At 43.8% G+C, this 27614-nt stretch overlaps 1 protein-coding gene across 1 annotated transcript; it reads left to right on the top strand.

Annotated features, from left to right (window-relative positions):
* The first annotated feature begins 1529 nt into the window (after positions 1-1529).
* Positions 1530-27443, top strand: LOC143127378 (kelch-like protein 33). The gene is made up of 8 exons (XM_076288852.1): positions 1530-1563; positions 21574-22245; positions 22662-22822; positions 23417-23859; positions 24191-24433; positions 25506-25756; positions 26337-26507; positions 26874-27443. The coding sequence occupies exons 2-8, from the start codon at positions 21602-21604 to the stop codon at positions 27397-27399; spliced, it is 2439 nt and encodes an 812-aa protein (XP_076144967.1). The 5' UTR covers positions 1530-1563; positions 21574-21601; the 3' UTR covers positions 27400-27443.
* Positions 27444-27614: the final 171 nt, after the last annotated feature.

Here is a 27614-nt window from a genome sequence, read left to right on the forward strand (position 1 = left end):
TGAAGAAGAAAAACATGAGATCTAGATATTTTTTAACAAAAATCTACACTATTTTCAGGTGTCAGTATTAAGTCAAATCCAGGAACCTAAGACCTAACTCATACACGGATCATAAAGTCAACAAACTCAAATGCATGATTGATTAACTTATGAATGAGATGTACTATAATAATATAACAGAAAACAGCTACAAATGTTAAATATTATAGGCCTACTGAATGGATGAACACACACACACACACAAACATTTGTACAGACCTGTAATTGTGTGAAGGAAATGACTGAAGTTCAAGCGCAGCTCACGATTTCTAAATGTCATTAAGTGACCGCAAATTTATACTTTCAGCGGCAACACCTCTCTTCATACTGCTCCTCCTATTCCCCACTCCCCCCCCAGTGATAAGGATGACTCCAGGCTACACAGGTAAGTGATCAGTGGTCAGATGGCCCCAACATATGCGCACTGGCCGTTGCTCACACATTTCCTCAGAATCAGCAGACTTTTTCATAGATAACTGATGTGACAAAAGGCGCTGTCACGTCCTTACTGATACTAAACATACAGTATTATGAGGGAAAATAGCATCCTGTTTTGATGTAGCCTGATACAACAAAGTTGCAGATCTATCATTTGCGCATGGAAAGAAATGGAAAAGAGATCACATTATGAATTTGGGATAACACCGCCAAATAACACAATATGTACATCATTAGCCTATTTCCCTCCACTGAACAAATCTGGACGACGCTAGTTGTGAAAACCTAAGCCTATAGCTAGGAATTCTTGACTCCGACAGAATCTTCCATTTGGTGGATTCACACACATCCCGCTGTGAGTTTTGTGGGTATTTTCCAGCTGTGGGTTCCAGGGATCATCACCTTTAACCTCACTAACCAGTCTAGCCAGATCACTCGTGGAAACCCATGTGATTAACGAGTGACCATTTTCTGAATCACATTCAGTCGATGACAGCAAGGGTGCTGGACGGATTCCTTGCATTGTGTTGCTAGGAATCAGATGGGCCTATTTACAACCGAAGTCTGAGTCAGGGCCAGGGATAGTTCTGTGGAGATGTGCAAGAATTTACTATGATTGTTGCTTCGAACTTCTGCCTGGAAAAATCAGCAAAACAGAATATAAATGGCTGTAAAACACAGTCAGACGTGGGAGTTGTCTTTTTTCCTTTTCTTTTATCCTTATATCCAGTCGACAAAACGTCTTTGATGAAAGTGACAATTATTAACCATATATTCAATAAGAGGCGATAATACGTGGTTAGGATTGAATCAATCTTATCCAAGAATTGGAAAGCCACACTCACTTCCTGAACTAAAACAATTAAAATGTTTCGATTTTCACAAGGATATATTCCACATTGTCTGTTGCCTTTTCCATCACAAGGCCCAGATTATGTCCTCAGAGAGAAAGTCGGTAAATATAGCACAAGTGGAAGAGAGATTGGTGCCAACGTCTATTGTTAGAGCACCTATGACAGAGCACACGAATCGACACTCATTGTTTCCAACCCCAGAGAAAGTCATAGGTCTTCATATCGCGGTAAGGTAAGTTAACCATAAAATCACAACAGGCGGAAATTTCGGCCAGAGTATTTGTACGACAGCATTTGAGGTTAGGGCAGACTGCTTAAGCGTTTTAGCGTGTTTTGGCTATTCAGTAGGGTCTTGTGCTGGTGGGTGTGCTGGTGATTTGTTCAAGTAATGGCCTCCTTACACCAAACAACTTGGTCAAGATTTGGGAAAGATTCTTGAAAGATTGTAGTCTTTTAACTAATGCCCCCCATTCAAGCATTACTCAAAAGACTACAAACTTTCAAGAATCTTTCCCAAATCTTGACAAAGTTGTTTGGTGTAAGGAGGCCATTGGAGTCCATTGTTCCTGGACCAACATTCTAATGACGGTCCTGGACGATACCGTGGGTGCTCCGTCGCTCGAGCACCCACGTGTGCCAGCTTACAGTCTCGGCTAAATTTACATTAATTTAAAATCAAACATCGCAGTTGATGTTAAATTCAGCATCTCTCATAATGTGATTGGCTGTGTTGCTGTCAATCCTCTACTCCATATCCTAACCACCAATGAGAGCGTCTCTCGTATGAAAATTCCTGACACTTCCCTGTCGGGTCTTCAGCCCCGAATGTTTAAAATGTATATAACCCTGAATATCATTTTAAAAGTAGTCTGACAAAGCTTATTGTTTTGTGACACAGCTAAACACTGGCACCTAGAACGTCTATAACATAGCCTAGGCGGTCGCAACTCGCAAAAGTAAAGCAGATAGAAAGAACTCACGCAAATCTAGCTACAACACGCAGACAGCTTCATGCGCACGGGAGAGAGAGCGCGCGCACAGGTGTTTTATGATTGTTGGCTTCTGATGGTATTGTAGCGTTTCACCAAAAGCCAGAGTTTCATGAACTTTTTTATTGTCACAAAGCACACAATAGTCCAGTGAACCCGGAAATGTTGAGTACACCAAAGTTTTATGATGGAAATATATATATTATGGGTTCCCAGCATGCAGAAACTGCCGGATGCTAATTTGCATATGTTGGGCAATTTGTGTAACTGAGCTAATTAGCATAAATTAGCATAATCACCTATATTGATCATATTATAAGAGCTGCTTGGCCAAAATGGACCATGTTAGTATGTTTTTAGGGGTTACTGGAGATGCTGAGTCCATATCTGACATTTTCAAGATTCAAAATCACTATTTAAACTTGGTTTGGTCACGTTTTTACTGTCATTAAGCTGATTTTGCTGTTTTTGGGGGCGATTTAGACGGATTTTTGGAGGATAAAAATGTTCAGTGTTTAGGAATAATTTGGATCCTCAAGTTTGAAAGTTTGAAGTCTGAATTCCACAATCATTTTGGAAATAGCTATTCACTGGCCCTCTGCTGTGACTCACAATTGAGTAACAAAGGGAAGAACTAGCCTCTACTACTCCTCACTGTCCTCATCCGTTTTCCTGTCGCCATCTTCTCCAGACTCTTCATCCCTGTCCTTCTGCTATTTTTGCTGTGTAAATATATTGCCACATGTAACATCACTGCCTTTGCAGAAACAATAATTAGTACAGGCCAGGCCTGCAGCTGCACAGCTGCACTTTCCAGATACATGTATACACAGTTTTAACCCAGCTTTGCAGTTACAGCTGCTCCAAACGCGGTTATATCCACAGCCGGTGGATCAGGACGGTCTGCTGCTTTCCAAAGCAGCACCTGTAGATGGGCACGTTTTCCATGGAGGAGCAAGTTGCGTTCTGTAGGAGACAGTGTCTTCAGTGCTGGAGGAGCCGGGAGTGGGAGACCTCACCACCAGGGATGAATTACTGCACGGGCCTACCGGGCCCGGCCCAGGGGCCCAAGGGGTCAGGGGGCCCTGAAGCCCAAGCCTTTGCATGAAATCATTGCCTCAATATCAACACATCAGAATGTAGGCTATGAATCTGATTGAATTTAGTATTGGCCATCCCCAAAATGCACCAGAATACAGGAAATCACATCAAACAAATTAAAATATTTCTGAGGAAGGACCTCCAAACCCCCCTTCCACATATGCGACAATTAATGGGGGGCCCTTAATACATCTGGGCCCAGGGGCCCGAAAGTTCATAATCCGTCCATGCTCACCGCTAGGTGGAGGACCAAGCAAAAGGACCCAAAGAGAACCCTTGTAAGGGGTACTAAAAAGCTTACAGATGCCTTCAGTAGAAGCCGCAGGAGGAGACCAGCCGTCGCCTGGGCTACGGGAGAAATGCTTGCCTGAAGAGGGTTTTGATGCAGTGGCCACGGCGGAGAAGGACTTCACGCTACTGGGAGAGCGGTCTGAGGAAGCGGCCTTGGAAAATAAGGTATTGACGCTGGCCTGGGCACTGACTTCACCGAGAGAAGACCTTGAGCCCCTGCCCCCGCCGGACAGCTTTAGACTGGAGTTGGCGGTGGCCCTGGCTGCGGAGCAGAGCAGAGGTGGAGCGGCAAGGAGGTGGTGCCTTGAGGACGGACGGTTGGCAGAGCCTGTTCGAGTTGGCCTGTTCGCCGGTGCTCTTTAGAAAAATAAGGGGGGGGAAAGTTTGTTGTGTGAAATCTGATGGCACGAGCCACAGAGAAGGTCTAGGCCTTGGCGCGATCATGGCGGTGTGGAGTGGCCGGAACAGCGGAGGACAGCTCTGCGACAAGGCAGCAGAGGAGGGACGCCAACGTCGGTAGCTGTAGCTGTGTGCAGCGTGGTCTGGCTGCGATGGAACTGGAGTCTGCTGCCCCGACTGGTGAGACGACGGAGTGGAGAATCGGAGGTGCAGTGCCAATTACGGTGCTCAGCGCCGGGGAGTCTGTGGCAGTGGAGGCCCCGCCAGGTGTTGGAGGAACGTTGCAGTGGTGCACACTGCGAAAGTGCGACCTGAGGGCGTTCTCTGAAGGGAGCTGGGGACGAGAGGCGACAGACCAGGTGACTGCTAGCACGCCGCTGGGCGCATTGGGCCGCTGGTGGTTGTGGTTCCCCAGGGTGAGTAGGGCTCTTGCGGTGTGTGCACCCCACCTGCTGTGTGGCAGTGCCAGAGACTAATTGCTGGACTGAATGTGGGAACGCCCGCGCCGAGGATGGCAATGGCTTGTTGGGGGAGCTGTGCAACGCCAGCGTGCTGGACTGTGCTTGAGATTCCCACAATGTTTCGCGCTGGGGATTCTGGGAGAACTGAATGATCATCTCAATACCAACGTTCCCAAAAGGCTTGTCCCAAGGAGAACAGTATTACCTTAAACACACATGAGGAAACTGAACAGTCCAATCAGTAGACTAGGATAAGCTAGCCAACTATGCTACTTTGTTTACAATATTTCCAGGCTTCAACCAGACAGCTGAATGTGGTAGAGTTGTAATAGAAATAGTAGGCCTAAGCTATAGGCTAATCTGCATAAAGTGTGCTGTCATAAATATCAGACATTCAGTATTCTCTCTTTTTATATCAAGATATAAAATAATACAGATATATTACATTGTAATCCTCTGGTATTCTAAGGTAGGCTATTGAAATCTCTAGCCCCCCCCATCCAAAAAAAGAAAAATCGAGGTCCGTATCAAACCATGGGTCAAAAATCGTGATACGAATCGAATTGTTAGGTTGGTGTATCGTTACAGCCCTACTGTATATCGCTACAGCCCTATCCTCCAAAAATCTGTCTAAATTGTACCAAAAAACTCAGTGTGACCAAACTAAGTTTAAATAGTGATTTTGAATCTTGAAAATGTCAGATATGGACTCAGCATCTCCAGTAACCCCTAAAACAAACCATGAGCGTGCCCGGGGTTATGCATAGTGCGGGCCAGGGCCTTAGTCACCATAGACAATATTCGGACATAGAAAAATAAATAAAGAAAAACACGCTATAGGTTATTACAGGAAACCAACAAGTCCCGCCATCTGAAATGCAATCAAACGTAAATAACGCACACATTAATGACCTGTTGATGGTTTCAGAGAGAGAAGCCTACACTGTGAGTGGTTTGTCCTGGAGGTTTTGCGTTTATCGTTTGAGGCGTGCGCTATCAAAAGCTTCCTGCACCCTGCTGCGGTGCGGGCTGTCAACAATATCGCAAAAGATACCGGTACAATTCTCACAAAACTTGTTGGAAAGGCGTAGCACTGTCTAAGGAAACCCCATTCATTTTTGAAGCTGATCAGACTCAAAGGGAACTTTGAAGCAATTCCATATTGTAGCCTATTTTCTCGCAATGATCGCGAAAGTGAAAAAGCGAAAGTGTCCTTTTATTTGAATTTGTGCATCTTACAACATAAATAATGCATTCATATGCTAGTAGTAATGTCAGAAATTAACCGGTTTATAAACCTCTTAGAAATGGTTGTTGCATCTTGGATGTTACATTTAGATGCGCGTTCAATCGCGCATCCATGCAGGCGAAACGTAGCACTCAAATGTGGCGACGGCACAAAAGTTTAAAAAACTTTTACAATGGTGATAGCCTACAGTTAATGTGAATCGCGGACAATAACCAAAGAAATGAATTTCCACCTCCATTCACCAAATAAAGGCTGTGTTTCTACATGTTAACACAAAACGTAATTTCTGTCAGAAACCAGCCTATAATGCATAGGGTAACTTGAGGTGAGTCAGACAGAAGAGGGACCTGACTTAGTAGGCTAGCCTTTCTTGAATCCCATCCCTTTCAAACTACCTTAAAATTGTGTGATTAGCTGCCAGAATAATAAAATCAAAATACAAAATATGATTGGGCTATAGGTCCAAACCTATGAGTAAGCATTCAGTGTAATATAGAGGTTATCAAAGATACTCTAGTTTGTATTTTCTTTTAAAATATACATTTTGGACAAATGGAGTCATACCACAGGTCTATATCCAGGGATGGATTATTGAATGGACCTACTGGGCCCAAGAGCTCAGGGGGCCCTGAAGCCTAAGACTGTGTGAAGTTGCTTCTCCGCCCTTCTCTTCTATTTCCACAAAACTCACAAGTCGTCATAATTATAAAGGGTCATTTTTTTTAAGTCTTCCAGGGAAGTATGCCCCCGGGCGCCCCTATCTTAACAGGGGAGGGTTTTTTTTGCATCTATGCCCAGAGGTTCATAATCCATCCGTGCCTATGTCCGTCAAAAGTTTGGTATATCCTAATTGACTGACTTAACTAATGACTTGTTTGTGATTTTAATAATATTTTTGCATGGCAGGAAATGTGAATTGAAATTCACACCGCACCACAGATTTGGTCCCCCCCAATGTTGACATCATGGCTACGGCCTTGGCGCGGGCACTCCCTGATTGACAGCCGGTCGCTACAGTATCTTGCTAATTCACTGAAGAAAGACTTATGATTATGGATAGAAAGAACATTCTGAAAAGGAAAGGAGTAAGGCAATGAGGAGCAATGCTATAATGGAATACTCATGTTGCTGTATCAGCAGATGAGAAGGACCTGAGAGTGCCACTGACGACGTGACTGCCTCATAGGCTCACAGGTTGGTGAAGGAGAAAGCTACATCTAGCTGAGCCCAGTGACTATGCTTTTGTGAGAAGGCACACCATTCATAGCCCTAAGAATATCCCTGGCAGACCTTTACAAAAATATGATACACACACGGCTTTTACACCATTGTAGGATATGGCAAAGTTTGAGAACTTTGAGAATTTTTTTAACGGCGTGATGTCAACACGAAATATAATTTCTGTTTATAAAAACAAAAGTGTTTTTCCTTTTAGTTTGGGTTAACGCAATTAACCTTCTGAGTTACGTAAACTGTTCAGGAGTCAAACGACGGATCATGCGTGATTTAGGCGTAGTGTAGGTGACTGAAAGTGCACAAACATTGTGAATTTGCTTAACAGCATTTAAGAAAGGGTAAGGCTATTTGCACCCCTGGTACAATTAACAGTGTATGCTATTCGTACCCTGGTGCAATAAGAAGTGAATTCTATTCGTACCCCGGTGCACACAGCAATGTGTCCTATTAGTACCCCCTCTGGTACAAATATCAATATATGCTATTCATACCAAAGTGCACACAGCAATGTGTTCTACAGTATTAGTACCTTGTCTGGTACAAATATCAGTGTATGCTATTTGCACCCCTGTGCATTTAATCTGGCATATTGATCACACAATGTAATAATATATATATATTTTTTTTAAAAACAAGCAACATGTTTTTTTGTTGTTACATAACAGAGTCTGAATAGCTCAGCTGTGTAATAGACACTCTGAATAAGGTATGCTGTTTGCATCAATGTACAGTTAGAAGTGGATGCTATTCGTACCCTGGTGTTTATAGTACTGCATGCTATTTACACCCTGGTGCATGAACTAGCTAATTGTTGCAATCAAAACTTCCGTTTGAGAACCGATTTCTTTTTCAAATTGCGCGCCTTTTCTCCAGAGACGTTGGTACACATGCACACTCACTCTGCCAAAACGCATCACACAGGATTCGAACCCCTGTCTCCCGCGTGCCATGGCACTTGCCTGTGACCACTGGAATTGAGGTTTGCAGGTAAAATTATAGTTTAAAGGCCTGAACGTCATATTCACGAATATTTCTGTTAGCTAACAAACTGGCGGTTGTATGTGTTCACTGAACAAAGATTATGAAAATAAAACACAACTTTTCCATCTCAAGTTTAATTTCAACAGATATTAGTGCTGAAACCGATCAGAATTCTTCACTTTCTGCTGACGAAAAAATGAATGTCGGCCATGTTTTTTGGGCACGCGAGTAACATGTTTTTGTTGTTATGTAACAGGGTGTGAATAGCCCAGTTGTGTGGCCAAGGCTGTACGAATAGACACTCCGTTTAAGAAATGTCCTCGGGGGTGACGCACATGGACTCCCGCAAACTGTATTGGCGTTTTGTGTGTCGGCCGCTGTTGATTTCCTAAAGTGTTGAAGTGCATACATTACTTCTCAAAAACCGTATGGCAACAATACACATGGGCGTTGGTATCAGGCATTTAATTGTTTGAGCACCCACCGACGGAAACATAAATCGGCGCCTATGTCCTGGACCAACAACTCTCCAATCACAGCCTTGTGATGTCATCAATGTGAGCCTTCTGCTTCTCCTATTGCCGTTTTGAAATTTCCCTCCAGAAACAACCAGTGGATCACCAACTTGTATCTCAATACAGGTAGGTCCTTGCATATTTGTGTGTAAAATAGTTTAAAATAAAGTAATTCTGAGTTGAATCTGAATATATGCACCTTAGATTTTTTTTTATATTTTCGTTTTAGCTGACTTGGTTCCATGTTTGTCTAATGTTAGCTGCCAGGCTAGGGACCATACATTTACTGTAATACATTAGCTTCCTAATAGGTAATTCAGTGGCTATGCATCTTAACTTATTTCGAAGGGATACAGTAGTTAAAGTAGCTTTGAAGCTCATTTAGCAATCTTGGTGCCGCTGTTATTATGTTAGAGGCTAGGCTAGGGAACATAAATTTATGCTACCAAATTAGCTTGCTAATAGGTAGGTGCAGCATGCAACTATGGGAAGTGCCAAGCCGGTGTTATGTTAGTTCACTTGCTAAGGAGCACACTTTTGGACTACTAATGTAGCTTGGTAAAGCAGTAGCTTTTGTTTGTACATGGTCCTGGAGTGACGTTGCCATGTTGGCCTTGTTCCAGGACCGACTTTAGAATGTTGGTCGAGGGCCGTCTTTACAATGTTGGTCCAGGACCCACATTGTCAGGTTTGTCCAGGACCGTCATTACAATGTTGGTCCAAGACCGGCTTTACAATGTTGGTCCAGGACCCACATTGTCATGTTTGTCCAGGACCGTCTTTTTGTCATGTTTGTCCAGGACCGTCTTTACAATGTTGGTCCAGGACCCACATTGTCATGTTTGTCCAGGACTGTCATTACAATGTTGGTCCAGGACCATCTTTACAATGTTGGTCCAGGACCCACATTGTCATGTTTGTCCAGGACCGTCATTGTCATGTTTGTCCAGGACCGTCTTTACAATGTTTGTCCAGGACCGACATTGTCATGTTTGTCCAGGACCGTCATTGTCATGTTTGTCCAGTACCGTCTTTACAATGTGGGTCCAGGACCGACTTTACAATGTTGTCTTTACAATGTTGGTCCAGGACCGTCTTTACAATGTTGGTCCAGGACCGTCTTTACAATGTTGGTCCAGGACCGTCTTTACAATGTTGGTCAGGGACCGTCTTTAGAATTTTGGTCCAGCACCGTGTTTACAATGTTAATCCTGGACCAACATCGCCATGTTGATCCTGGACCAACATTGTAAAGACGGTCCTGGATCAAAATGGTGATGTCACTCCTGGAAGATGTACAACAAACAAAAGTGACTGCTTTAGCCTATTACTAAGAAGAGACCCAATAGTTGATATAGCTTTGAAGCTCATTTAGCAATTTTGTTGCCATGGTAATTCGTGCTAATGTTAGCTGCTAGGCTAGGTAAAATACAAAAAAATTGCTTGCTAATAGGCAATACAGATCTGTCAGTTGTCGTTAGACTGATTTTTTTTTCTTCCTACATTTCTGAGAAACTTGCCATGTTTAAACCTTTACACAATAAGCTGCAAAATATTTTTTCTGCTTTGTTTATTCCAGGTCCATCATAGGGAAGTTTGTCCAGGTTCATCACAGTGAAGCTGGTTCAGGTCCATCACAGTGAAGCTGGTCCAGGTCAATCACAGGGAAGTTGGTCCAGGTCCATCATAAGAAAGTTGGTCCAGGTCCATCACAGGGAAGCTGGCCCAGGTCCATCGCAGGGATGTTGGTCCAGGCTCATCATAAGAAAGTTGGTCCAGGTCCATCACAGGGAAGCTGGCCCAGGTCCGAAATGGCACTCTGCAGTCTGCACACACTCTGCTCTGGTCTGGACCCAAATGAATGGTCAATAGCCTTGTGCAATGGCAGCAACATCTGCTACACAAGCGATACATCACTGTTTCAATATCATTTTCTCCTCATTAATCTGTTTATACTATAATTTAAGGGGGTGGGACATGGAACAGCAGTTTAAGAAAGATAAGTTTAGTAGGGGATTGACTTTTGCCATGTTAAGCTATGGAGACTGACGGAGTGTGGGTCGGTAAGAGTACTTATTTGGAAAAAGATATTGAATTATATTTTAAGTGTCAAAAATATATATTTTTGTCATATTTGTCAATATATATATATGTTGTCAATATATATATTTTTGTATATATTTTATTTTCTATTATATTTTCTATTATATTTTTCATTATCTATAAGAGGCCAGACAACATCAGAGACTATGAAAACAGACTGCCCACCTGCACCAACACCGCAATATTTCCAGATGGAAATTATCCATGTGGCCACTGTGCACAGGACAATTTCACACACATGTCACTCCTTCATTCACCTTATAACAGGAAAAGAACTATGGGTTAAAGGGAAATCTCATGCAGCACTACTAATTAGGTATATTTGATCAAATGTCCCTGTGGGAAAGCATATGTAGGAAAAACACGCAGGGCTCTGAAGACAAGAATGTGAACACAGAAGCAATATCAGAAACAATCATGATAAGAGTCCCCTGGCTGTTCATTTAAACAAATTTGGACACTCACTCTCAAATCTGAGGTTCATAGGGATAAAACAAGTCAAAACCCACTGAAGAGGAGGGGACATAGACAGTCAGCTTTTAAAAAGAGAGGCTTTTTAGATCTACCACCAGGAAACTTTGGCCCCAAGAGGGCTTAATGAAGATTTTTTAATCAGACCTTTTCTGTAATATGAACTTGTAATATGGACTGTGAACAGAAAGTCTAACGAATGATTGAACTCTATATTTTTTTCAAATCTGCATTTGTATACACTAGAGATCTGTTTTGGTCTTAAAGTTCTCCTAATGTTTCTTATAATGTTATTATGCATTTGTTTGGCATTAGTCACGCCACAAGCTTGCCTGCCATACCTGTAAGGCTTAACTGACCAACAGAGTCACTGAGCTGGCTCCCCCCTATACTGTAGGCCAGGTGACTTAGACCATGTGCAATGCCTGTGTTTGCAGTGAATCTAAGGAAGAACAATCAAGGTCATAACGTCTTGCCAAACTATGAGAAAATAAAATCAAGAAAAGAAAATACCAAGGAGTGTGTGGACTTTTCCCTAAACACTTTTGCTTGTTTTTGCCCTGTATCTGGGATTGTGCACCAAGTCGCTTTACAAGTTGTTGGAAAATGGAGCCATACACTTTTCTAAGAATCTCTGAATTTACCACCTACCTTGAGCTGTCACCAAGCCATATATAATTATTTTACAATTTCAGAGAATCATGTTTATTGGTTGCAAAAGAGTTTGGGTAGATTGTGGAATGACAGTGGCAACATAGCATAGCATTCACAATTTATTGGAACATTGTAACATAATGTGTCACAAAAGAACAGTTAACATCGCTATAGAGTCAGGGACATCAGTATAACTTTACCCAATATAGCCTTTAACTTTTTCTTTCTGGGTAATCTTTGAACTGTTGTACAGTTGAGTCAAATTTCTTATGTGGAAACAGTGGCTGATCTTGCATACATTATTTGGGGACTTGCTGACTGCAGATTTAGAAACCGATATACTGTGGTTTGTTTATGAGGCACTTTGAAGCTTGCCAAGCAATGCCCATCAAAAGGGGGAAGTGAGTGGACAGTGTGAGCCACATGGCAGTCCCATGTTTGAGGTGGGCTACCTGCTTGACAATGGCGGCAAAGAGTTGTTATCAGACATTCTCTGATAAATGGTCAATATATATTTTTTGTATATATTTTATTTTCTATTATATTTTTAATTATCTACAAGAGGCCAGACAACATCAGAGACTATGAAAACAGACTGCCCACCTGCACCAACACTGCAATATTTCCAGATGGAAATTATACATGGGGGCACTGTGCACAGGACAATTTCACACACATGTCACTCCTTCAATCACCTTATAACAGGAAAAGAACTATGGGTTAAAGGAAAAATCTCATGCAGCACTATTAATTAGGTATATTTGATCAAATGTCCCTGTGGGAAAGCATATGTAGGAAAAACACGCAGGGCTCTGAAGACAAGAATGTGAACACAGAAGCAAGATCAGAAACAATCATGATAAGAGTCCCCTGGCTGATTTGGACACTCACTCTCAACTCTGAGGTTCATAGGGATAGAACAAGGTCATAATGTCTTGCCAAACTATGAGAAAATAAAATCATGAAAAGAAAATACCAAGGAGTGTGTGGACTTTGGAGCCATACACGTTTCTAAGAATCTCTGAATTTACCACCTACCTTGAGCTGTCACCAAGCCATATATAATTATTTTACAATCTCAGAGAATCATGTTTATTGGTTGCAAAAGAGTTTGGGTAGATTGGGTAGAACATAATGTGTCACAAAAGAACAGTTAACATCGCTATAGAGTCAGGGACATCAGAGACAGACAGACAGATAGATAGATAGAGATAGACAGACAGACAGACAGACAGACAGATACATACATACATACATACATACATACATACATAATACATACATACATACATACATACATACTTTATTGATCCCCAAGGGGAAATTCAAGGGTCTCAGTAGCATACAGACATCACACACAACATGCACTTACAGCAGAAATGGTAAACATAAGTATAAACATATAACTAAACTCCACTGTACAATAAAGACAGTAGAAGATAAGAAAAAACTAAATACACTATATAAATTAAATTTAAAAAGTCCAATGTGCTTGAGGGTGATCAAGCATAAGACGCTTGTAGTGACAGGGCCGGGACTGGTAAGGTGCTCAAGGGAGTGAGTGTAATGGTGAAGGTGCAAAAAGTAGTCCAACCATAGTCCTTTAATTATTCAGTGCATGGCAAGGTGCTCAAGAGAGTGAGTGTCATGGTGAAGGTGCAAAAAGTAGTCCAACATTAGTCCAACAGTGCAACAGTGCAAGAATAAGGTCTAGAGACCAGCATAAATAATATGGACAAATAGGAGGGTAAAGTATAATGTAGACAAGGTAATATAAAAAACTATGTCAGTGCAAGAACAGGTTAAGGTAATAGGGTTATAGCCATTCATTCATTCAGTATTGTAGCAGAAGCCTGACCGCAGCCATTGATCATGTGTGCTAATATAGCATGAAAAACAGTGTAGCAGTAAAACAGTAGTGAAAACATTAGGCTGTGGACATTAGTAAAACAGTAGTAAAACAGTAGTAAAGCAGTAGTGGGCAGTCACTACTCAAACGTGGAGAGGCAGACAGACTAAGCAGAGAAGTCTATCTCTCCTCTTCCCTTAAGTGAGGCATTGAACAGTTCAATGGCCCTGGGGACAAATGACTTCCTCAGCCTTTCAGTTGTGCATGGCAGTGAGCGAAGTCTCCAGCTGATCAAGCTCTTTTGCTTTTTAATAGTGCTGTAGAGTGGATGACATTCATTGTCCAAGATGTTGATCAGTTTGTTCAGGGTCCTTTCGTCAGATATTGAAGTGATGCACTCCAGTTCAGCTCCCACTACAGAGCCAGCCTTCCTTACCAGCCTATCAAGTCGCCCAGCATCCTTCTTCTTTGTGCTTCCTCCCCAGCATACCACTGCATAGAAGAGGACGCTGGCCACAACAGACTGGTAGAACATCCTGAGGAGCTTGCTGCACACATTGAAGGACCGCAGCCTCCTCAGGAAGTACAGCCTGCTCTGTCCTTTCTTGTAGAGTGCATCAGTGTTGGCTGACCAGTCCAGTTTATTGTCCAGGTGGTGACCCAGATACTTGTAGGTGCTTACCACCTCCACATTGACCCCATCAATCGAGACTGGTAGCAGAGCGGGCTTAGACCTGCGGAAATCCACCACCATCTCCTTGGTCTTTGAAGTGTTGAGTTTAAGGTGATTGAGTTTGCACCAATGCACAAAGTCCTCCACCAGGCTCCTGTACTCCTCCTCTTGCTCGTTCCTGATACACCCCACAATTGCAGTATCTTCAGAAAACTTCTGCATGTGGCATGACTCGGTGTTGTAGCAGAAGTCAGATGTGTACAGGGTGAACAGGACAGCCTTGGACAGCCTTGGACACGCCGCGCAGCGAAGCGGCGGTCATATAGGTTTAGTCAGAATTTTTTTTTTTTTCTTTTTTGCATGCCCAAATTTCCGTCAAAGATTCCCGGGACACTGAAAGACCAGGGTACACGAAACTTGGTGGGCATGTAACCCCACATGGATAGCATGGAACCATCGTTTTTCGTTTTGATCTGTAGCCCCCCCGCTGGACTGCACCCCCCGAAAGGAGGGTAGGGCAGACACAGTTTTCTGTGAATATCTCGAGAACCGTAAGGTTTAGGAGGACCATTTTTTTTTGTATGTTGATCTCAAGGGGCCATGTCAACCCATTCCATAACCACTCATTTCATGTATAGCGCCACCTAGTTAAAAATTAAAAAGCAAAAAATTAGTTAGTTTTCATCACAATATCTCTGGCTGACAAGGTCAAAACTGCACGAAATTAAACATGTAGGATCATTATGACACCCTCCGAATGCATGCCAAGTTTTGTGTACTTTCGTTCATGGGGGGCCTTACAATAAAATAATTTATGTGTACATTTAGTGACGTACACCAACAAGGATTCCCGGGACACTGAAAGACCGGGGTACACAAAACTTGGTGGGCATGTACCCCCACATGGATAGCATGGAACCGTCATTTTTCGTTTTTGATCTGTAGCCCCCCCGCTGGACTGGACCCCCCGAAAGGAGGGTAGGGCAGACACAGTTCTCTGTGAATATCTTGAGAACTGTAGGGCCTAGGATGACCATTTTTTTCCGTATGTTTGACTCCAGGGGTCATGTTAACCCATTTCATGTGCACACGTGCACAAACAGATACACACACACACACACATACATTCACAGTAATCATACGTATGACACATACTCACACAGTAGACATATGTACGCTTGCATGCACAGGCACATACGCAGGCACACACACAAGCACGCACACACACACACACACTCACACACACACACACCCACACACATAACATAAACATAACACAAACAATCAAGAATTTCTCAGAATTATGAACAGGCAAGATGGAGGTGGGGTTGTATAAAATGAATTTTACATGTGAAATCTATGAACTAATCATGTTTTGGTACTTGTTGTCTAGCAGATACCAGTTGTGACACTGCCACATTAGTTTAGGTGCCATTACTTAAAATTAAGTATTATTTATTACATATATGTCAGTAGGTCTCATATAATATCAGTGTGATATGAATATGTACTTATTTATATGTATTTATCATGCTTTATTTCCACTGTGTATGATGGTATGGATATTTGTATGGGGACACTGCCGGCCGATACGCCTATCACCGCGCACCCAAACTTATATAGGGGAGCGCGCTAACTTATGGGGGCGTTCTGAAGAGAGTAGCAAGCGTGTGTGAGATTTTTGAATGTGTGGCGCCAGTACTCAGTGCTGCAGTTGAAAGTGTTGTAAACTGTTTCTTGTAAGGGGTAAATAGAGAGAAAGTATCCCTACGGAGGAAACGGACTTTATATAAATTAAACGCCGCTTGTACTGTCTGGGAGACCAGCGCGTTACCAAGAAGAGGACGCGTCAAGGAAGCCTTTGCAGTCGGCTGGCTGGATTTATTCACCGGAGTTGGTGAGGCCGATTGTTTTCTCCTTTTTTCTATTTTGCGTGGGATAAATCCGATCATCGCATTTTTTCCCTTTTTTGTGGATTACCTTTTTTTGTTTGCACGTCGCGGGACAATTCGCAGGCAGCGGCCTTCTCGTTTCCTTGTTGGGATTAAACAGACTCTTGCGGGCGTCCTGGCAAAGGACAGGATATCTTTCGCTTAGTTTGGACTTCTAGGTTTATTTTCGGGACTAAAACAAAGGACATTGAATTAATTTGGGGTTGTGTGGGTCATTTAATGTATGAAAATATAAAGCGCTATACTGTGCGCGATTCTGCACTTTGAAGCTTGCCAAGCAATGTCCATCAAAAGGGGGAAGTGAGTGGACAGCAGGGTCGGACTGGGAACAAAATTCGGCCCTGGCAATTTTCTCCTGGACCGGCCCACCACTGGACCGACCCCCCCCCCCCCACACACACACACACACACACACAAGCCCACTGATACCAATATCCCCCATTAATAACAAACACACAGTATTATGCTGTAGCAACTTCATAAACTGAACCCAAACATTTAGATTGGGACCTATAGCCTAATCACAATAACATAGGGGTCAGGGGGTGTCTCTCCAGGATGTTTTTAAAATTCTGGTTGCTAATCACACCATTTTAAAGTGATTTGAGAGGGACAGGATTCAGGGATAGGCTACTAAAGACAGGCTCATCTTCTGTCTGTCTTACATCATGCATTAAACCACATGTCACTGCTTGACTAAATTATATAGGCTACTGAACATGGACATTGTCATAGTTGACAGAAATTACGTTTTGTGCCAACATGTTGTAGAAACACAACCAGCCTTTATTTGTTGCAAATCTTCTCCTTTACTTTGGTCATAGTCCGCGATTCACATTAACTGTAGGCTATCACCACAAGTGTATACTAAACGTTTTTGCCCAAGTTTGTGTGCTGTCATCACATTTTGCAAAATTAGGCTACCTTCGTTACTAACCTACCAGTTGATACTTTTTACTTGCATCGACTCGCGATTGATTGTGCATAATGTAACACTCGGTGGAGAGACTTACACTTTCCAAGTTTCACTTTCACTGTCGTTGTGAGCTAAAAGGCTACTATATGGGAAATACTTTGAAGTTCCTTTTGAGTAGGATCAGCTCCAAAAATGAATGGGTTTTCTTTAACCTGTGCTACACTTTTCCACCAAGTTGTGCGAAAATTGTAGGCTACCCGTAGTTTTTTTTATGTTGACAGACAAACCGCACTACAGTAGCATACATGGTGCAGTAAATTGTAGCGCGTGCAACTAACGTCTATAAAAACAATATATTTATGGAATAAAACTAGACACCTCTGATTGCTGTTTACAGTTAAACTGCGATGATGTGAACACCAGCCAGCGGAGGGCACTTATGTAGCCTAGGCTACCATGCTTGGACAAATCTAGGCTACTTGAGAGATGGGGCAGGGGGGCGCGTTCGTAACACACACTGAACCTGTCATGAAGAGGCCAAAATGATTGACCTGCCACCCCCCAAGCCAAATGGATGCAACTGCATGACGGGCCGTAAATAGGCTAAATAACTTTAAAAAAAAAAATTCCGGAGGTCACCGGCCCACATGTGCACCGGCCCACCGGTCATTTGCCCGGTTGTACAGAGAACCAGTCCGAGCCTGGTGGACAGTGTGAGCCACATGGCAGTCCCATGTTTGAGGTGGGCTACACGCTTGACAATGAGTTGATATCAGACATTCACTAAGCCTTATTACCCAGCACCAATATATCTAATAAAACCTTTTGAAAGTACCATTTAGGGTGACCAGACGTCCCGAAAAATTCGGGACAGTCCCGATATCCAAGCAGTTGTCCCGAATCCCGAATCCTGCCCTAATTGTCCCGAAAATTATACTCAATCAGAATACTGAGTAGTTAATTTCTGATAAACATTAAAAACTGTCCGTAGAGAGTCTGAGTTGACTGCATGCAGCCCCCGACGGCAGCTAAGTGTCTGGATGCAGCCCGGCTACTTTGTTTCTTTTTGACGTTCTATAATTAGGCGCGAATATGCACTGATTTCGCGAAGCCGAGGACATTGAATGTGCAGGCAGTGCAGCATGCGTCGGAAAAAAAATGCGTCGGAAGTTCGGCCTAATGTCCATGTCGTTTTAACATAATCTACTTAATCTAACAAATATTTTGTATTCTTACTTAATGACCCATGATTTTGGCAAGGCTTGTTATTAGCGTTAGGCTATTATCCTTATTCTGAAAGGTCTTGCACTGTTACGCAGTCATTGATCCCACAATGACATTTTGAGTTCATGATTTCTCTGTTGTATTTTGAGGCAGACTTGATGTTTGAATAAAAATGTGTTTTGGTACAGGTTTGAAAATTCGCTTCTTGGTAATAGGCTAAAGCAGTCACTTTTGTTTGTTGTACATTTTCCAGGAGTGACACCACCATGTAGGTCCAGGACCGTATTTACAATGTTGGTCCAGGATCAACATGGCGATGTTGGTCCAGGATTAACATTGTAAAAAACGGTGCTGGACCAAAATTCCAAAGACAGTCCTGGACAAAATGACAATGTGGGTCTTGGACCAACATTGTAGAGACTGTGCTGGACCAACATTGTAATGACGATCCTGGACAAACATGACAATGTGGGTCCTGGACCAACATTGTAAAAACGGTCCTAGACAAACATGACAATGTGGGTCCTGGACCAACATTGTAAAGACAGTCCTGGACCAACATTGTAATGATGGTCCTGGACAAACATGACAGTGTGGGTCCTGGACCAACATTGTAATGACGGTCCTGGACAAACATGACAATGTGGGTCCTGGACCAACATTGTAAAGACGGTCCTGTGCCAACATTCTAAGGGACTGTACGATATTTACCGGGGGGGGAGGGCCGGTCGTCAGGGGGGGGAGGGCCTAAGAGAATTTTTTAAGCCTTAGGGGAAGGCCCAGGAGAAATTTTTTGGCCAGGGGGGAGGGCCGAGGAAAATATTTTTTTCCTGATCCATGATATTTTTTCCCCCTGATCAATGATCCGTTTTCGATATTTTAAAAGGTTTGTAGGCCAAAACATGATTCACGTCTCTTTGACAGAGTGGGCGAGTCCAAAAAGTCGCAACCCTACCTGAATCTCCCACAAATCCCCTCGTAAACTTGCAGGTCACCCGCGGTTATGAGTCATAAACCAAATATTTTAATGATATTCGGGTCATTTGCGGGCGGGTCAGTTAAAATTAATTAAATATATATTTTCTACAAATAGGCCTACTTAAAATATCACGAAAAGGCTAGCATCAATACAGTAAAGCATCAATACAGTAAGTCAACAGTAAAGAAGCTGAAGACGCGAGTTAAAATAATAAACACCCCTTCAGGAAAAGCGATATAGGCTATGGGAAATATTGGGAAAAGTTCTTAAAGAAGATGACAGTAGTACAAGTTATGGTCTATGTAGGCCTACTTCTTGCGAAGCCATTTAAAAGTATGACAGCCGAAACGGCAGCCTGCAGGAATTAATCTTATGGCACAGACTACACAGCCATATCTACCGGTAGGTTCGCGCATGCATAAAAAGTTACCTTAGTTCGTTGTGTTTGTAACTTTAAACAGTGGATGTGCTTTAGTAAAGCTTTGTGCTTCATTCAGCATTTTAAACCAGTTCTTACGCTAACGTTTTGACCAGCAATGTATCTCTCTTGCCTACCTTGCCTCCCCATTTCTATTTTCGAAAGAAGTAGCCTATGTCCATGGCCAAATCTTATCCTAGTGTTCTAATCCTTGGTGGTTGCGTGCGTGCTTGCGCTCTTATTCTCATTCTCTCTCCTGCGCAAACATTATGTCCTGCATGCCTGCGTGTAGTTCTACTGCATAAAGTTTTGCAAATAAATTAGTTTGTTTTACAGAAATGGACTACTGCATTCAGGCTATAACCAAAAGCACACATTTTGTAAATAAGCGGGTCGGATCGCGGGTCGGGTATAATTTTGTCCTAATTAATATTCGCGGTCCGAGTTGCGGTCGGGTTGATTAAAATATCGGGCGACCGCAGGCCGCTTGTGACCAAACCCGCGCAACACTGGTTTGTAGCCCCGTGTGTGTGTATGTGCGCTTATGACATTTGCTGGCCGTTTTAACCTTGTAAACGTCATTTTTCGACCAGTTTTATTTGATTCACGTAGGGGGGAGGGCCTAGGAGAATTTTTTTGAGCCGGGGGGAGGCCCCTGGAAAAAAAAAATTGACCAGGGGGGAGGGCCAGGCAGAACATTTTTAACCCGATCGTCTGGCGACCAGCCCTCCCCCCCGCTAAATATCGTACAGTCCCTAAAGTCGGTCCTGGAACAACATTCCAAGACCAACATGGCAACGTCGCTCCAGGACCATGTACAAACAAAAGCTACTGCTTTAGCCCATTACCAAGCTACATTAGTAGTCCAAAAGTGTGCTCCTTAGCCAGTGAACTAACATAACACCGGCTTGGCACTTCACGCTTCATGCTGCACCTACCTATTAGCAAGCTAATTTTGTAGCATAAATGTATGTTCCCTAGCCTAGCCTCTAACATAATAACAACGGCACCAAGATTGCTAAATGAGCTTCAAAGCTACTTCAACTACTGTATCCATTAAAAATAAGTTATTTAAAAGATGCATAGCCACTGAATTACCTATTAGGAAGCTAATGTATTACAGTAAATGTATGGTCCCTAGCCTGGCAGCATTAGACAAACGTGGAACCAAGTTGGCTAAAACGAAATTATCTAAGGTGCATATATTCAGATTCCACTCCAATTATTTTTTTTTCAACTATTTTACACACAAATATACAAGGACCTACCTGTATTGAGATACAAGTTATGGTAACCCACTGGTTGTTTCTGGAGGGAAATTTCAAAATGGCAATGGGAGAAGCAGAAGGCTCACATTGATGACATCACAAGGCTGTGATTGGTTAAAGAGTTGTTGGTCCAGGACCGTCTTTAGAATGTTGGTCCAGGAGCAACTCTTACTTGAACAAATCACGGTCACCATGTGCTGGTAGCTTTAAAATCCTCCCATGGGTCATGTTGACTTATTCAACAGCAGCACATGCTAACGTCCCCCTCTCTCCCCCATACCTGCCTCTCTCTCTTTCTCTCTCTCTCTCTCACTCACTCACTCACTCACTCACTCACTCACTCACTCACTCACACACACACACACAGATCATGTCAGTGAACTATAAAACTGTATAGTGGAGAAGTACAGAGCAGTTTGCTGAATGCAAAATTCTTTCTTTATTATATCAAATATATTCATTACATGTATCTACTATATATTGTGTTGTCCCCTATTTGGTCATATCCTCCAGGACAATCCTTCTCAATTACGTCAGGACAATGTCCAGGTTCTCTCCAAGGAAGACTCAGCAGGACCCTGAGAAAGATGTGCCCATCCGCCAGCGAATGGCCTTGTTTCCGTCAAACGCAGAGGACAGAGTGGACATAAGAGGTGGACGAAGAGGGGGAAGAGAAGGAGGAGGAGGGAGGGGGGTAATGGACAAAGGACGAGGTGGACGAGGAGAAGAGAGCTCCTTGTCTTTGCACCCCTCTCCTAAAACAACCCCAGGGCCTCCAAACCCCCCCGCCGCCCAACCTTTAACACCTGACCCCCCCACAGTTACCCCTACCCTTTGCCCCGCCTCTGATCCTGACCTTCACCCATATTCTCTCAGCTCGCACTGTGATTCGCTCTTCAACGCCCTGCGAGGCCTCCTGGGTGAGGAGCTTCTGACGGACTGCGACCTGCATCTCCGTGGTAACCACATCAGGTTCCACTGGGTGGTTCTGGCAGCTGTGAGTGAGAGGGTGGAGGCGTGGCTTCGCACAGGAGAAGCAGGGCTTCAGGAGGCTCAGCAGCAGTTGTCTGCTGGTCATGTCACAGTGGTGGGACTTCGAGCTGTGCTGGATTTCGCTTACTGCGGAGGGATTCTTGGGTCACCAGCTGAGGGTGGGGCACTGGACGCTGTAATGTCTGCTTGCAGGTGTCGTCTCTAAGGTGTTGGATTATCTGGGTTTTTTCTGTTTGTAACACTCTCCTGCTATTTTATGAAGTAAAGGTACTGTAGCTGTATTGTAGGACTGTGCTCAAATAATTTGTAACAATTAACATTTTAATCTTAGCAATGTTGAACTCTGTCAAAGAAGAAATATTTTATTAGAGTAATATTTTAATAGAGTAATAAACTTACATGTTAGTCTCGAAAGATGTTTTTTTTTCTGTATTTGACAGTCGCATGTCACTCTTCTGGCATTTATATGATAAATCTTTAATCTGATACAACCCAGGGAACACTTATATTTAAAGATATCCCTTTTGTACCTTAGGTTAACTCAGACATCTGTGGTTATTTTTGGATGGTGATTCTGTGGTTATTTATCTCCTTTTGTCTCTTGCCAGATATCTGGGTGTTCCGCGACTGACTCAGGTTTGTAAGGGAGATGGCGCCACCTGTGGGGCGAATGAGAGAGAGCAGAGCCTGGAGGTCATCAGGAGGCTGTGGGTCAGCAGAGCAGGCTGTGACGTCCTCATTAAAACTGAGAATGGAGAGAGTATTCCAGGTAGATTTTTCTTTCTTTTTTTCCCCTTTCTTTTATTTATTTTATTTAATCTTTAAAATTACCTTTAGACATAGAACTTCGTGGGTTAGGTTCTTTCTGTGCTCAACATAAAAGCAACCACAAAATGTATGATAATGCATAATAATACATAACAAAATATGTACACTGAACTTTGGTTGAGATAAATAAAAAGAATAATCTAAAAGGAATCAAAAATTTCAGTTAACCTATCTAGCTCTATTTTTAGTCCCACGGAATCTACTTGAATTGATAGTGGTATAAATATAGTAGGTTCCCTGGCCCTGCAGTGATGTGTCATCATGACTACGCAATATGACAAATAGTCCTTAGCGTGGACTTTTTTGGTGAATGGAATCCAGGTCAATTGCTGTGTCTACACTGCTGATAAGAATGTATTTTTTACGGGTACTTTTTTCCTCATTCGGTCTCGGAATTTTTTTTCGGTGGTGGCGTGTTCCACCGCAGATAGCCCTAAACCTTTTCCATTTCGCATTTACCTGTCCCTCTTTCTTTTCTACAACTCTCTATCACCCCTCCCCCCACCTTTCACTCTCCCCTCGTCCTCTCTCACAGCTCACCGAGTGGTCCTGGCAGCCGGTGGGGACTACTTCCGGGCCCTCTTCTGCGGAGGGTTACGCGAGTGCGGCCAGGACGTGGTGTTCCTGCGCGGCGTCTCCGCCAGCACACTGCGCCCCCTGCTGGACTTCCTCTACTCGGGCACGCTGGAGCTGGGCTGGGCCTGCGTGTGGGAGGTCACCGAGGCAGCGATGCAGTTCCAGCTCCAGGGGGCGCTGTCGCTCTGCCTGGCCTTCCTGCAGGAGCGGATGGACAACAGCTCCTGCCTGGACGTGCTGGCCCTGGCCGAGGCCTACGGGCTGGGGGAGCTGGTGCAGGCGGCTGAGGGCTACATCCTGGCCCACTTCCAGAAGGTGGCGGAGGGGGAGAAGTTCCGCGACCTGCCTCTCGCTCAGCTGGAGAGGCTGCTGGAGAGAGACTCTCTCAGTGCTGAGAGTGAGGTCAGAGCAGAAGCGTCTATATGCTCAGTCTTTGGAGCTGTTGTTTGTTGTTGATATAGTCATTACATCTTTCTCTCTCTCTCTCTCTCTCTCTCTCTCTCTCTCTCTCTGTCTCTCTGTCTCTCTGTCTGATACTCTATATCTATAATAACCATGGCTGTCTCTCTGTCTCTCTTATTCTCTCTCTCTCTCTCTCTTTCTTCCTGTCTTTCTCCATATCTCTCTCTGTTTGTTTCTTTCCATCTACCACTCTGTCTCTCTTTCTGTCTCTCTCATTCTCTCTCTCTCTCTCTCTCTTTCTCTCTCTCTCTCTCTCTCCCCGCACCTGTAGATAGTGGTGTTTCGGGCAGTGCTATGCTGGATAGAGGATGACCGTGAGGGGAGGCTGTTCCACCTGCCCAGACTCCTTCAGATGGTGCGCCTCCCTCTCATGTCCCCCTCAGAGCTGCGGGAGGTGCGGAGCTGTGACCTCCTGCAACAGACACGCGGGGGGAGGGCAGCGCTGCTGAAGGTGGAAGATATCCTGGAGGGGAACCAGGTGCACCCAGACTGCCGACCACGCACCGCGAACCAGGTGAGGCCCGGGTGTTTTTGTGAGGGTAAGCCTGACTTCCACAACAAAGTGAGCTGCTAACTGTTAACCTGTTCTATAACAGAACTCTAACTCGTTCAGTGGTGGACTGCTGCAGTTTTTCTCGTTTAATTCATAAGAAATGGTGTAGTTCTGAAAACAGTGATAGAAATTATACTACGATGAAGTAACACACAAAAGCAGCATGGCTTGTGAAGTCTGGGCCAGATCTGGGCCAACACATTGCTAAATCAGGATTATGTTGTGGTCAGGTCAGGGTGAGTTCATCGGAGTCAGCTGGCTCTTTGGTATGTCTATGTTATGTGCACATTATGTCTTTATCTAGTAAGTGAGTTCATATTTGACTGCCAGGAATGTTTCTGTGTGACAGAAAATATGGTACCTTATCAAGCATCATTGCATGTGACAATATGAAAACATTAAACATTGTCAGAAAAAGTGAGTAAGGCCGTTACACTTTCAGACTCACACAGACTGGCTTACTCAGCCTGGGATTCAACGTGTGACTAAGGGTGACTCGCTGGTCAGTTCCTGGTCCATTCCACTTACACAATTGACTTTAACTCTCCTTATCTAGAAACCAGCTCTACCAATATACAACATAATTAAAATGAAAATAATATTTATGAGTTAGTTTCATTTTCAATTGATTAAGTTGTTTGTTTTATCATTATTTCACATTTGTTTGACTGCTTGGGTTTACAGTGAACCAGAAACTATATATGCTCTATATGCAATTATACACTTTTCTGCATACTGAAGAAAATTGAAAGAACACATGCCCAAATGTTTTATTTTTCCTGTCAATGTGCTTAATAAATAGATTTTGAATCATAAATCATTCTCACCTCATCTTTCTCACGCCCTTTTCCCCATCTCTCTCTCTCTTTCTCCCTCTCTCTCTATCTATCTCTTATTCTCTTTCACGCTCATCTCCTCCTCCTCTCTCTCTCTTTCTCCCCCCCTCTCTCTCTCTCTTTCTCCCTCTCTCTCTATCTCTTATTCTCTTTCACTCTCATCTCCTCCTCCTCTCTCTCTCTGTGTGGCGGCCCAGGTTCTCGTTCTGGTTGGGGGAGACTGCGTGGATGAGAACTTTACCCGGCGCGAGCCCAACCGCAGCCTCTGGGTGGCTCGCCGTTTCCTGAAAGGACCGGGTCTGATCAGAACCGTGGAGTGGCGTCCGCTGGCCCAGCTCCCTGACCCGCCCCGGTTCCGCCACTGCGTGTGCGTTCACCAGAACAAGCTCTACATCATCGGCGGCCGCAAGTACTACGGGTCCCTGGACATTCTTAAGTCAGCGATGAGGTGGGCAGGTGGTCACACTGTAAAACCCGGGAAGTTAACTTAACTTAACTTAAGATTTAAATACTGTTAACTTAATTTGACTAGCAAGATAGACTGTCAGGTTTTACAGTGTATGTGTGTAGGAGGAATAAGTCAGATGAGGGAGATAACTGAACTGAATACATCCTGTTTCTATCCTGTCAGCTGCTCTCTCTCTCTCTCTATCTCTCTCTCTTTCTCTCTCTCTTTATCTCTCTCTCTCTTGACAGTATCTTTCCCCCATTGACTAAGTTTAAATACAGTAATAGTGGAATTATTTTCTGTCAGGATATCCATCCGGTATATCGCAAAAGATGAGAGAGATTGCAAAAGATCATGAGTCAGTTACAGTGGTGTTGGTGGTTGGTGTAAGTTGAGAAATACTGCCAATGAGTGATTGTTAAAGTGAATTTAGCTTTGTTAGTTATCATCCACGTAAAATGTTTCTCAAAATAATCTTAAATAGTTAGTTCAATAACTTTGATACTTTGTATATTTCACATAATGGAAGACTAAAGTAAATGTTGAGTGTGCAGAGTGAACCGTGTCCTGTCTGCTTCAGGTTTGACCCTGTGCAGGGGAACTGGGAGCGGTTGCCAGATATGGCTAGTCCTAGAGATTACTTTGCCGCTGTTTGTCTGGATGGCAAGGTGTTTGCGTTGGGTGGTAACCGTGATGACATACACTACCTGGACACGGTGGAGTACTTCACACCTGAGGACAACACCTGGAGGTAGCTGAAGGGAGATAATTAAGAGACCCAGTATTTTTTATTATGTTTGAAAGCTTTTTTGCTCCTTGTGTATCACACTTATAGTGATAGCCTCAATGCGTCATGGTTGGATACAAACCCCTTTTTTTAATGTTAATTATTTGTAAATTATACATTGTTACCATACCATATGTACTACATCATTTAAAGAGTTAAATAAACAACAGAAAAAGAAAAAGAATGTAAAAATATTGATAAAATAAAACAATCAAAGCAGTAAAACCTATATAATACAACACACACACACACACACGCACACACACACACACACACACAAACGATAACCCAAGGTCAGTTACGATGTGAGATGTCCCCATGTCTCCACAGACTGGCCCATCCTCTAGACGTAGGTCTCTGCGGCCATGCTGCCACCGTGTGGGACGGTGAGATCTTCGTGTCGGGCGGCTGCGATGCCAACTTCCACTGCTTTTCCTCCTTGTGGCACTACCACCCCAAGCGCGGCTGCTCGCCTCGTGCGTCCATGGCGGCTGGCACGGGGCGCGCGGGTCATGTGATGCTCTCAGCGGCAGCCGGGCTAGTGGTGGCTGGTGGGCTGCAGCCATCCTGGCGTGGCTACAGCGACCAGCTGCAGTGCGAGATCTACTGCCCGCGGCGTAACACCTGGACACTCTTCCCTGTGCTGCCCCGGCCACACTTGTCGCCGGCCGCAGCCGAGGTGGATGGCCAACTATATGTGCTGGGGGGGTCGTCGGCGGACACTGCGCGCGACACGGCGTGGGTGCACCGTTACGACCCGCGGGAGGGCCGATGGGATAAGCTGGGGGCTATGCCACGGCCCTACGCCGATCTTTGTGCCTGTGCATTGCAGCTGCCCGCGGGTGTGCACGTGTAGTAGAGACACACAAACACACACACACACACACACACACACACACACACACATATACACACACACAATTAAACATAGACATAAATGCAAATACTCACACTCACACCCGCCCACCCACATTGTATACCTGGGGTGGAACGGTACATGTACTGTATTCGTACAGAACCGAAACGGTACGGGCGTCACGGTTCGGTGCATGAATTTACACGGAGAATACA

Source organism: Alosa pseudoharengus, unplaced genomic scaffold (assembly GCF_046254945.1).
Source record: "Alosa pseudoharengus isolate Yale_2024_CS ecotype anadromous, Long Island Sound unplaced genomic scaffold, YU_APseudo_1.1 YU_APseudo_1.1_scf_17, whole genome shotgun sequence".
NCBI lineage: Eukaryota > Metazoa > Chordata > Actinopteri > Clupeiformes > Clupeidae > Alosa > Alosa pseudoharengus.

Excerpts from the sequence above, each read along its gene's own strand:
- LOC143127378 (XM_076288852.1), top strand. The coding sequence starts at position 21,602 with ATGTCCAGGTTCTCTCCAAGGAAGACTCAGCAGGACCCTGAGAAAGAT. Across the intron at positions 23,860-24,190 it reads CTCTCAGTGCTGAGAGTGAG|ATAGTGGTGTTTCGGGCAGT; the intron begins GTCAGAGCAGAA and ends CCGCACCTGTAG. Across the intron at positions 24,434-25,505 it reads GACCACGCACCGCGAACCAG|GTTCTCGTTCTGGTTGGGGG; the intron begins GTGAGGCCCGGG and ends GTGGCGGCCCAG.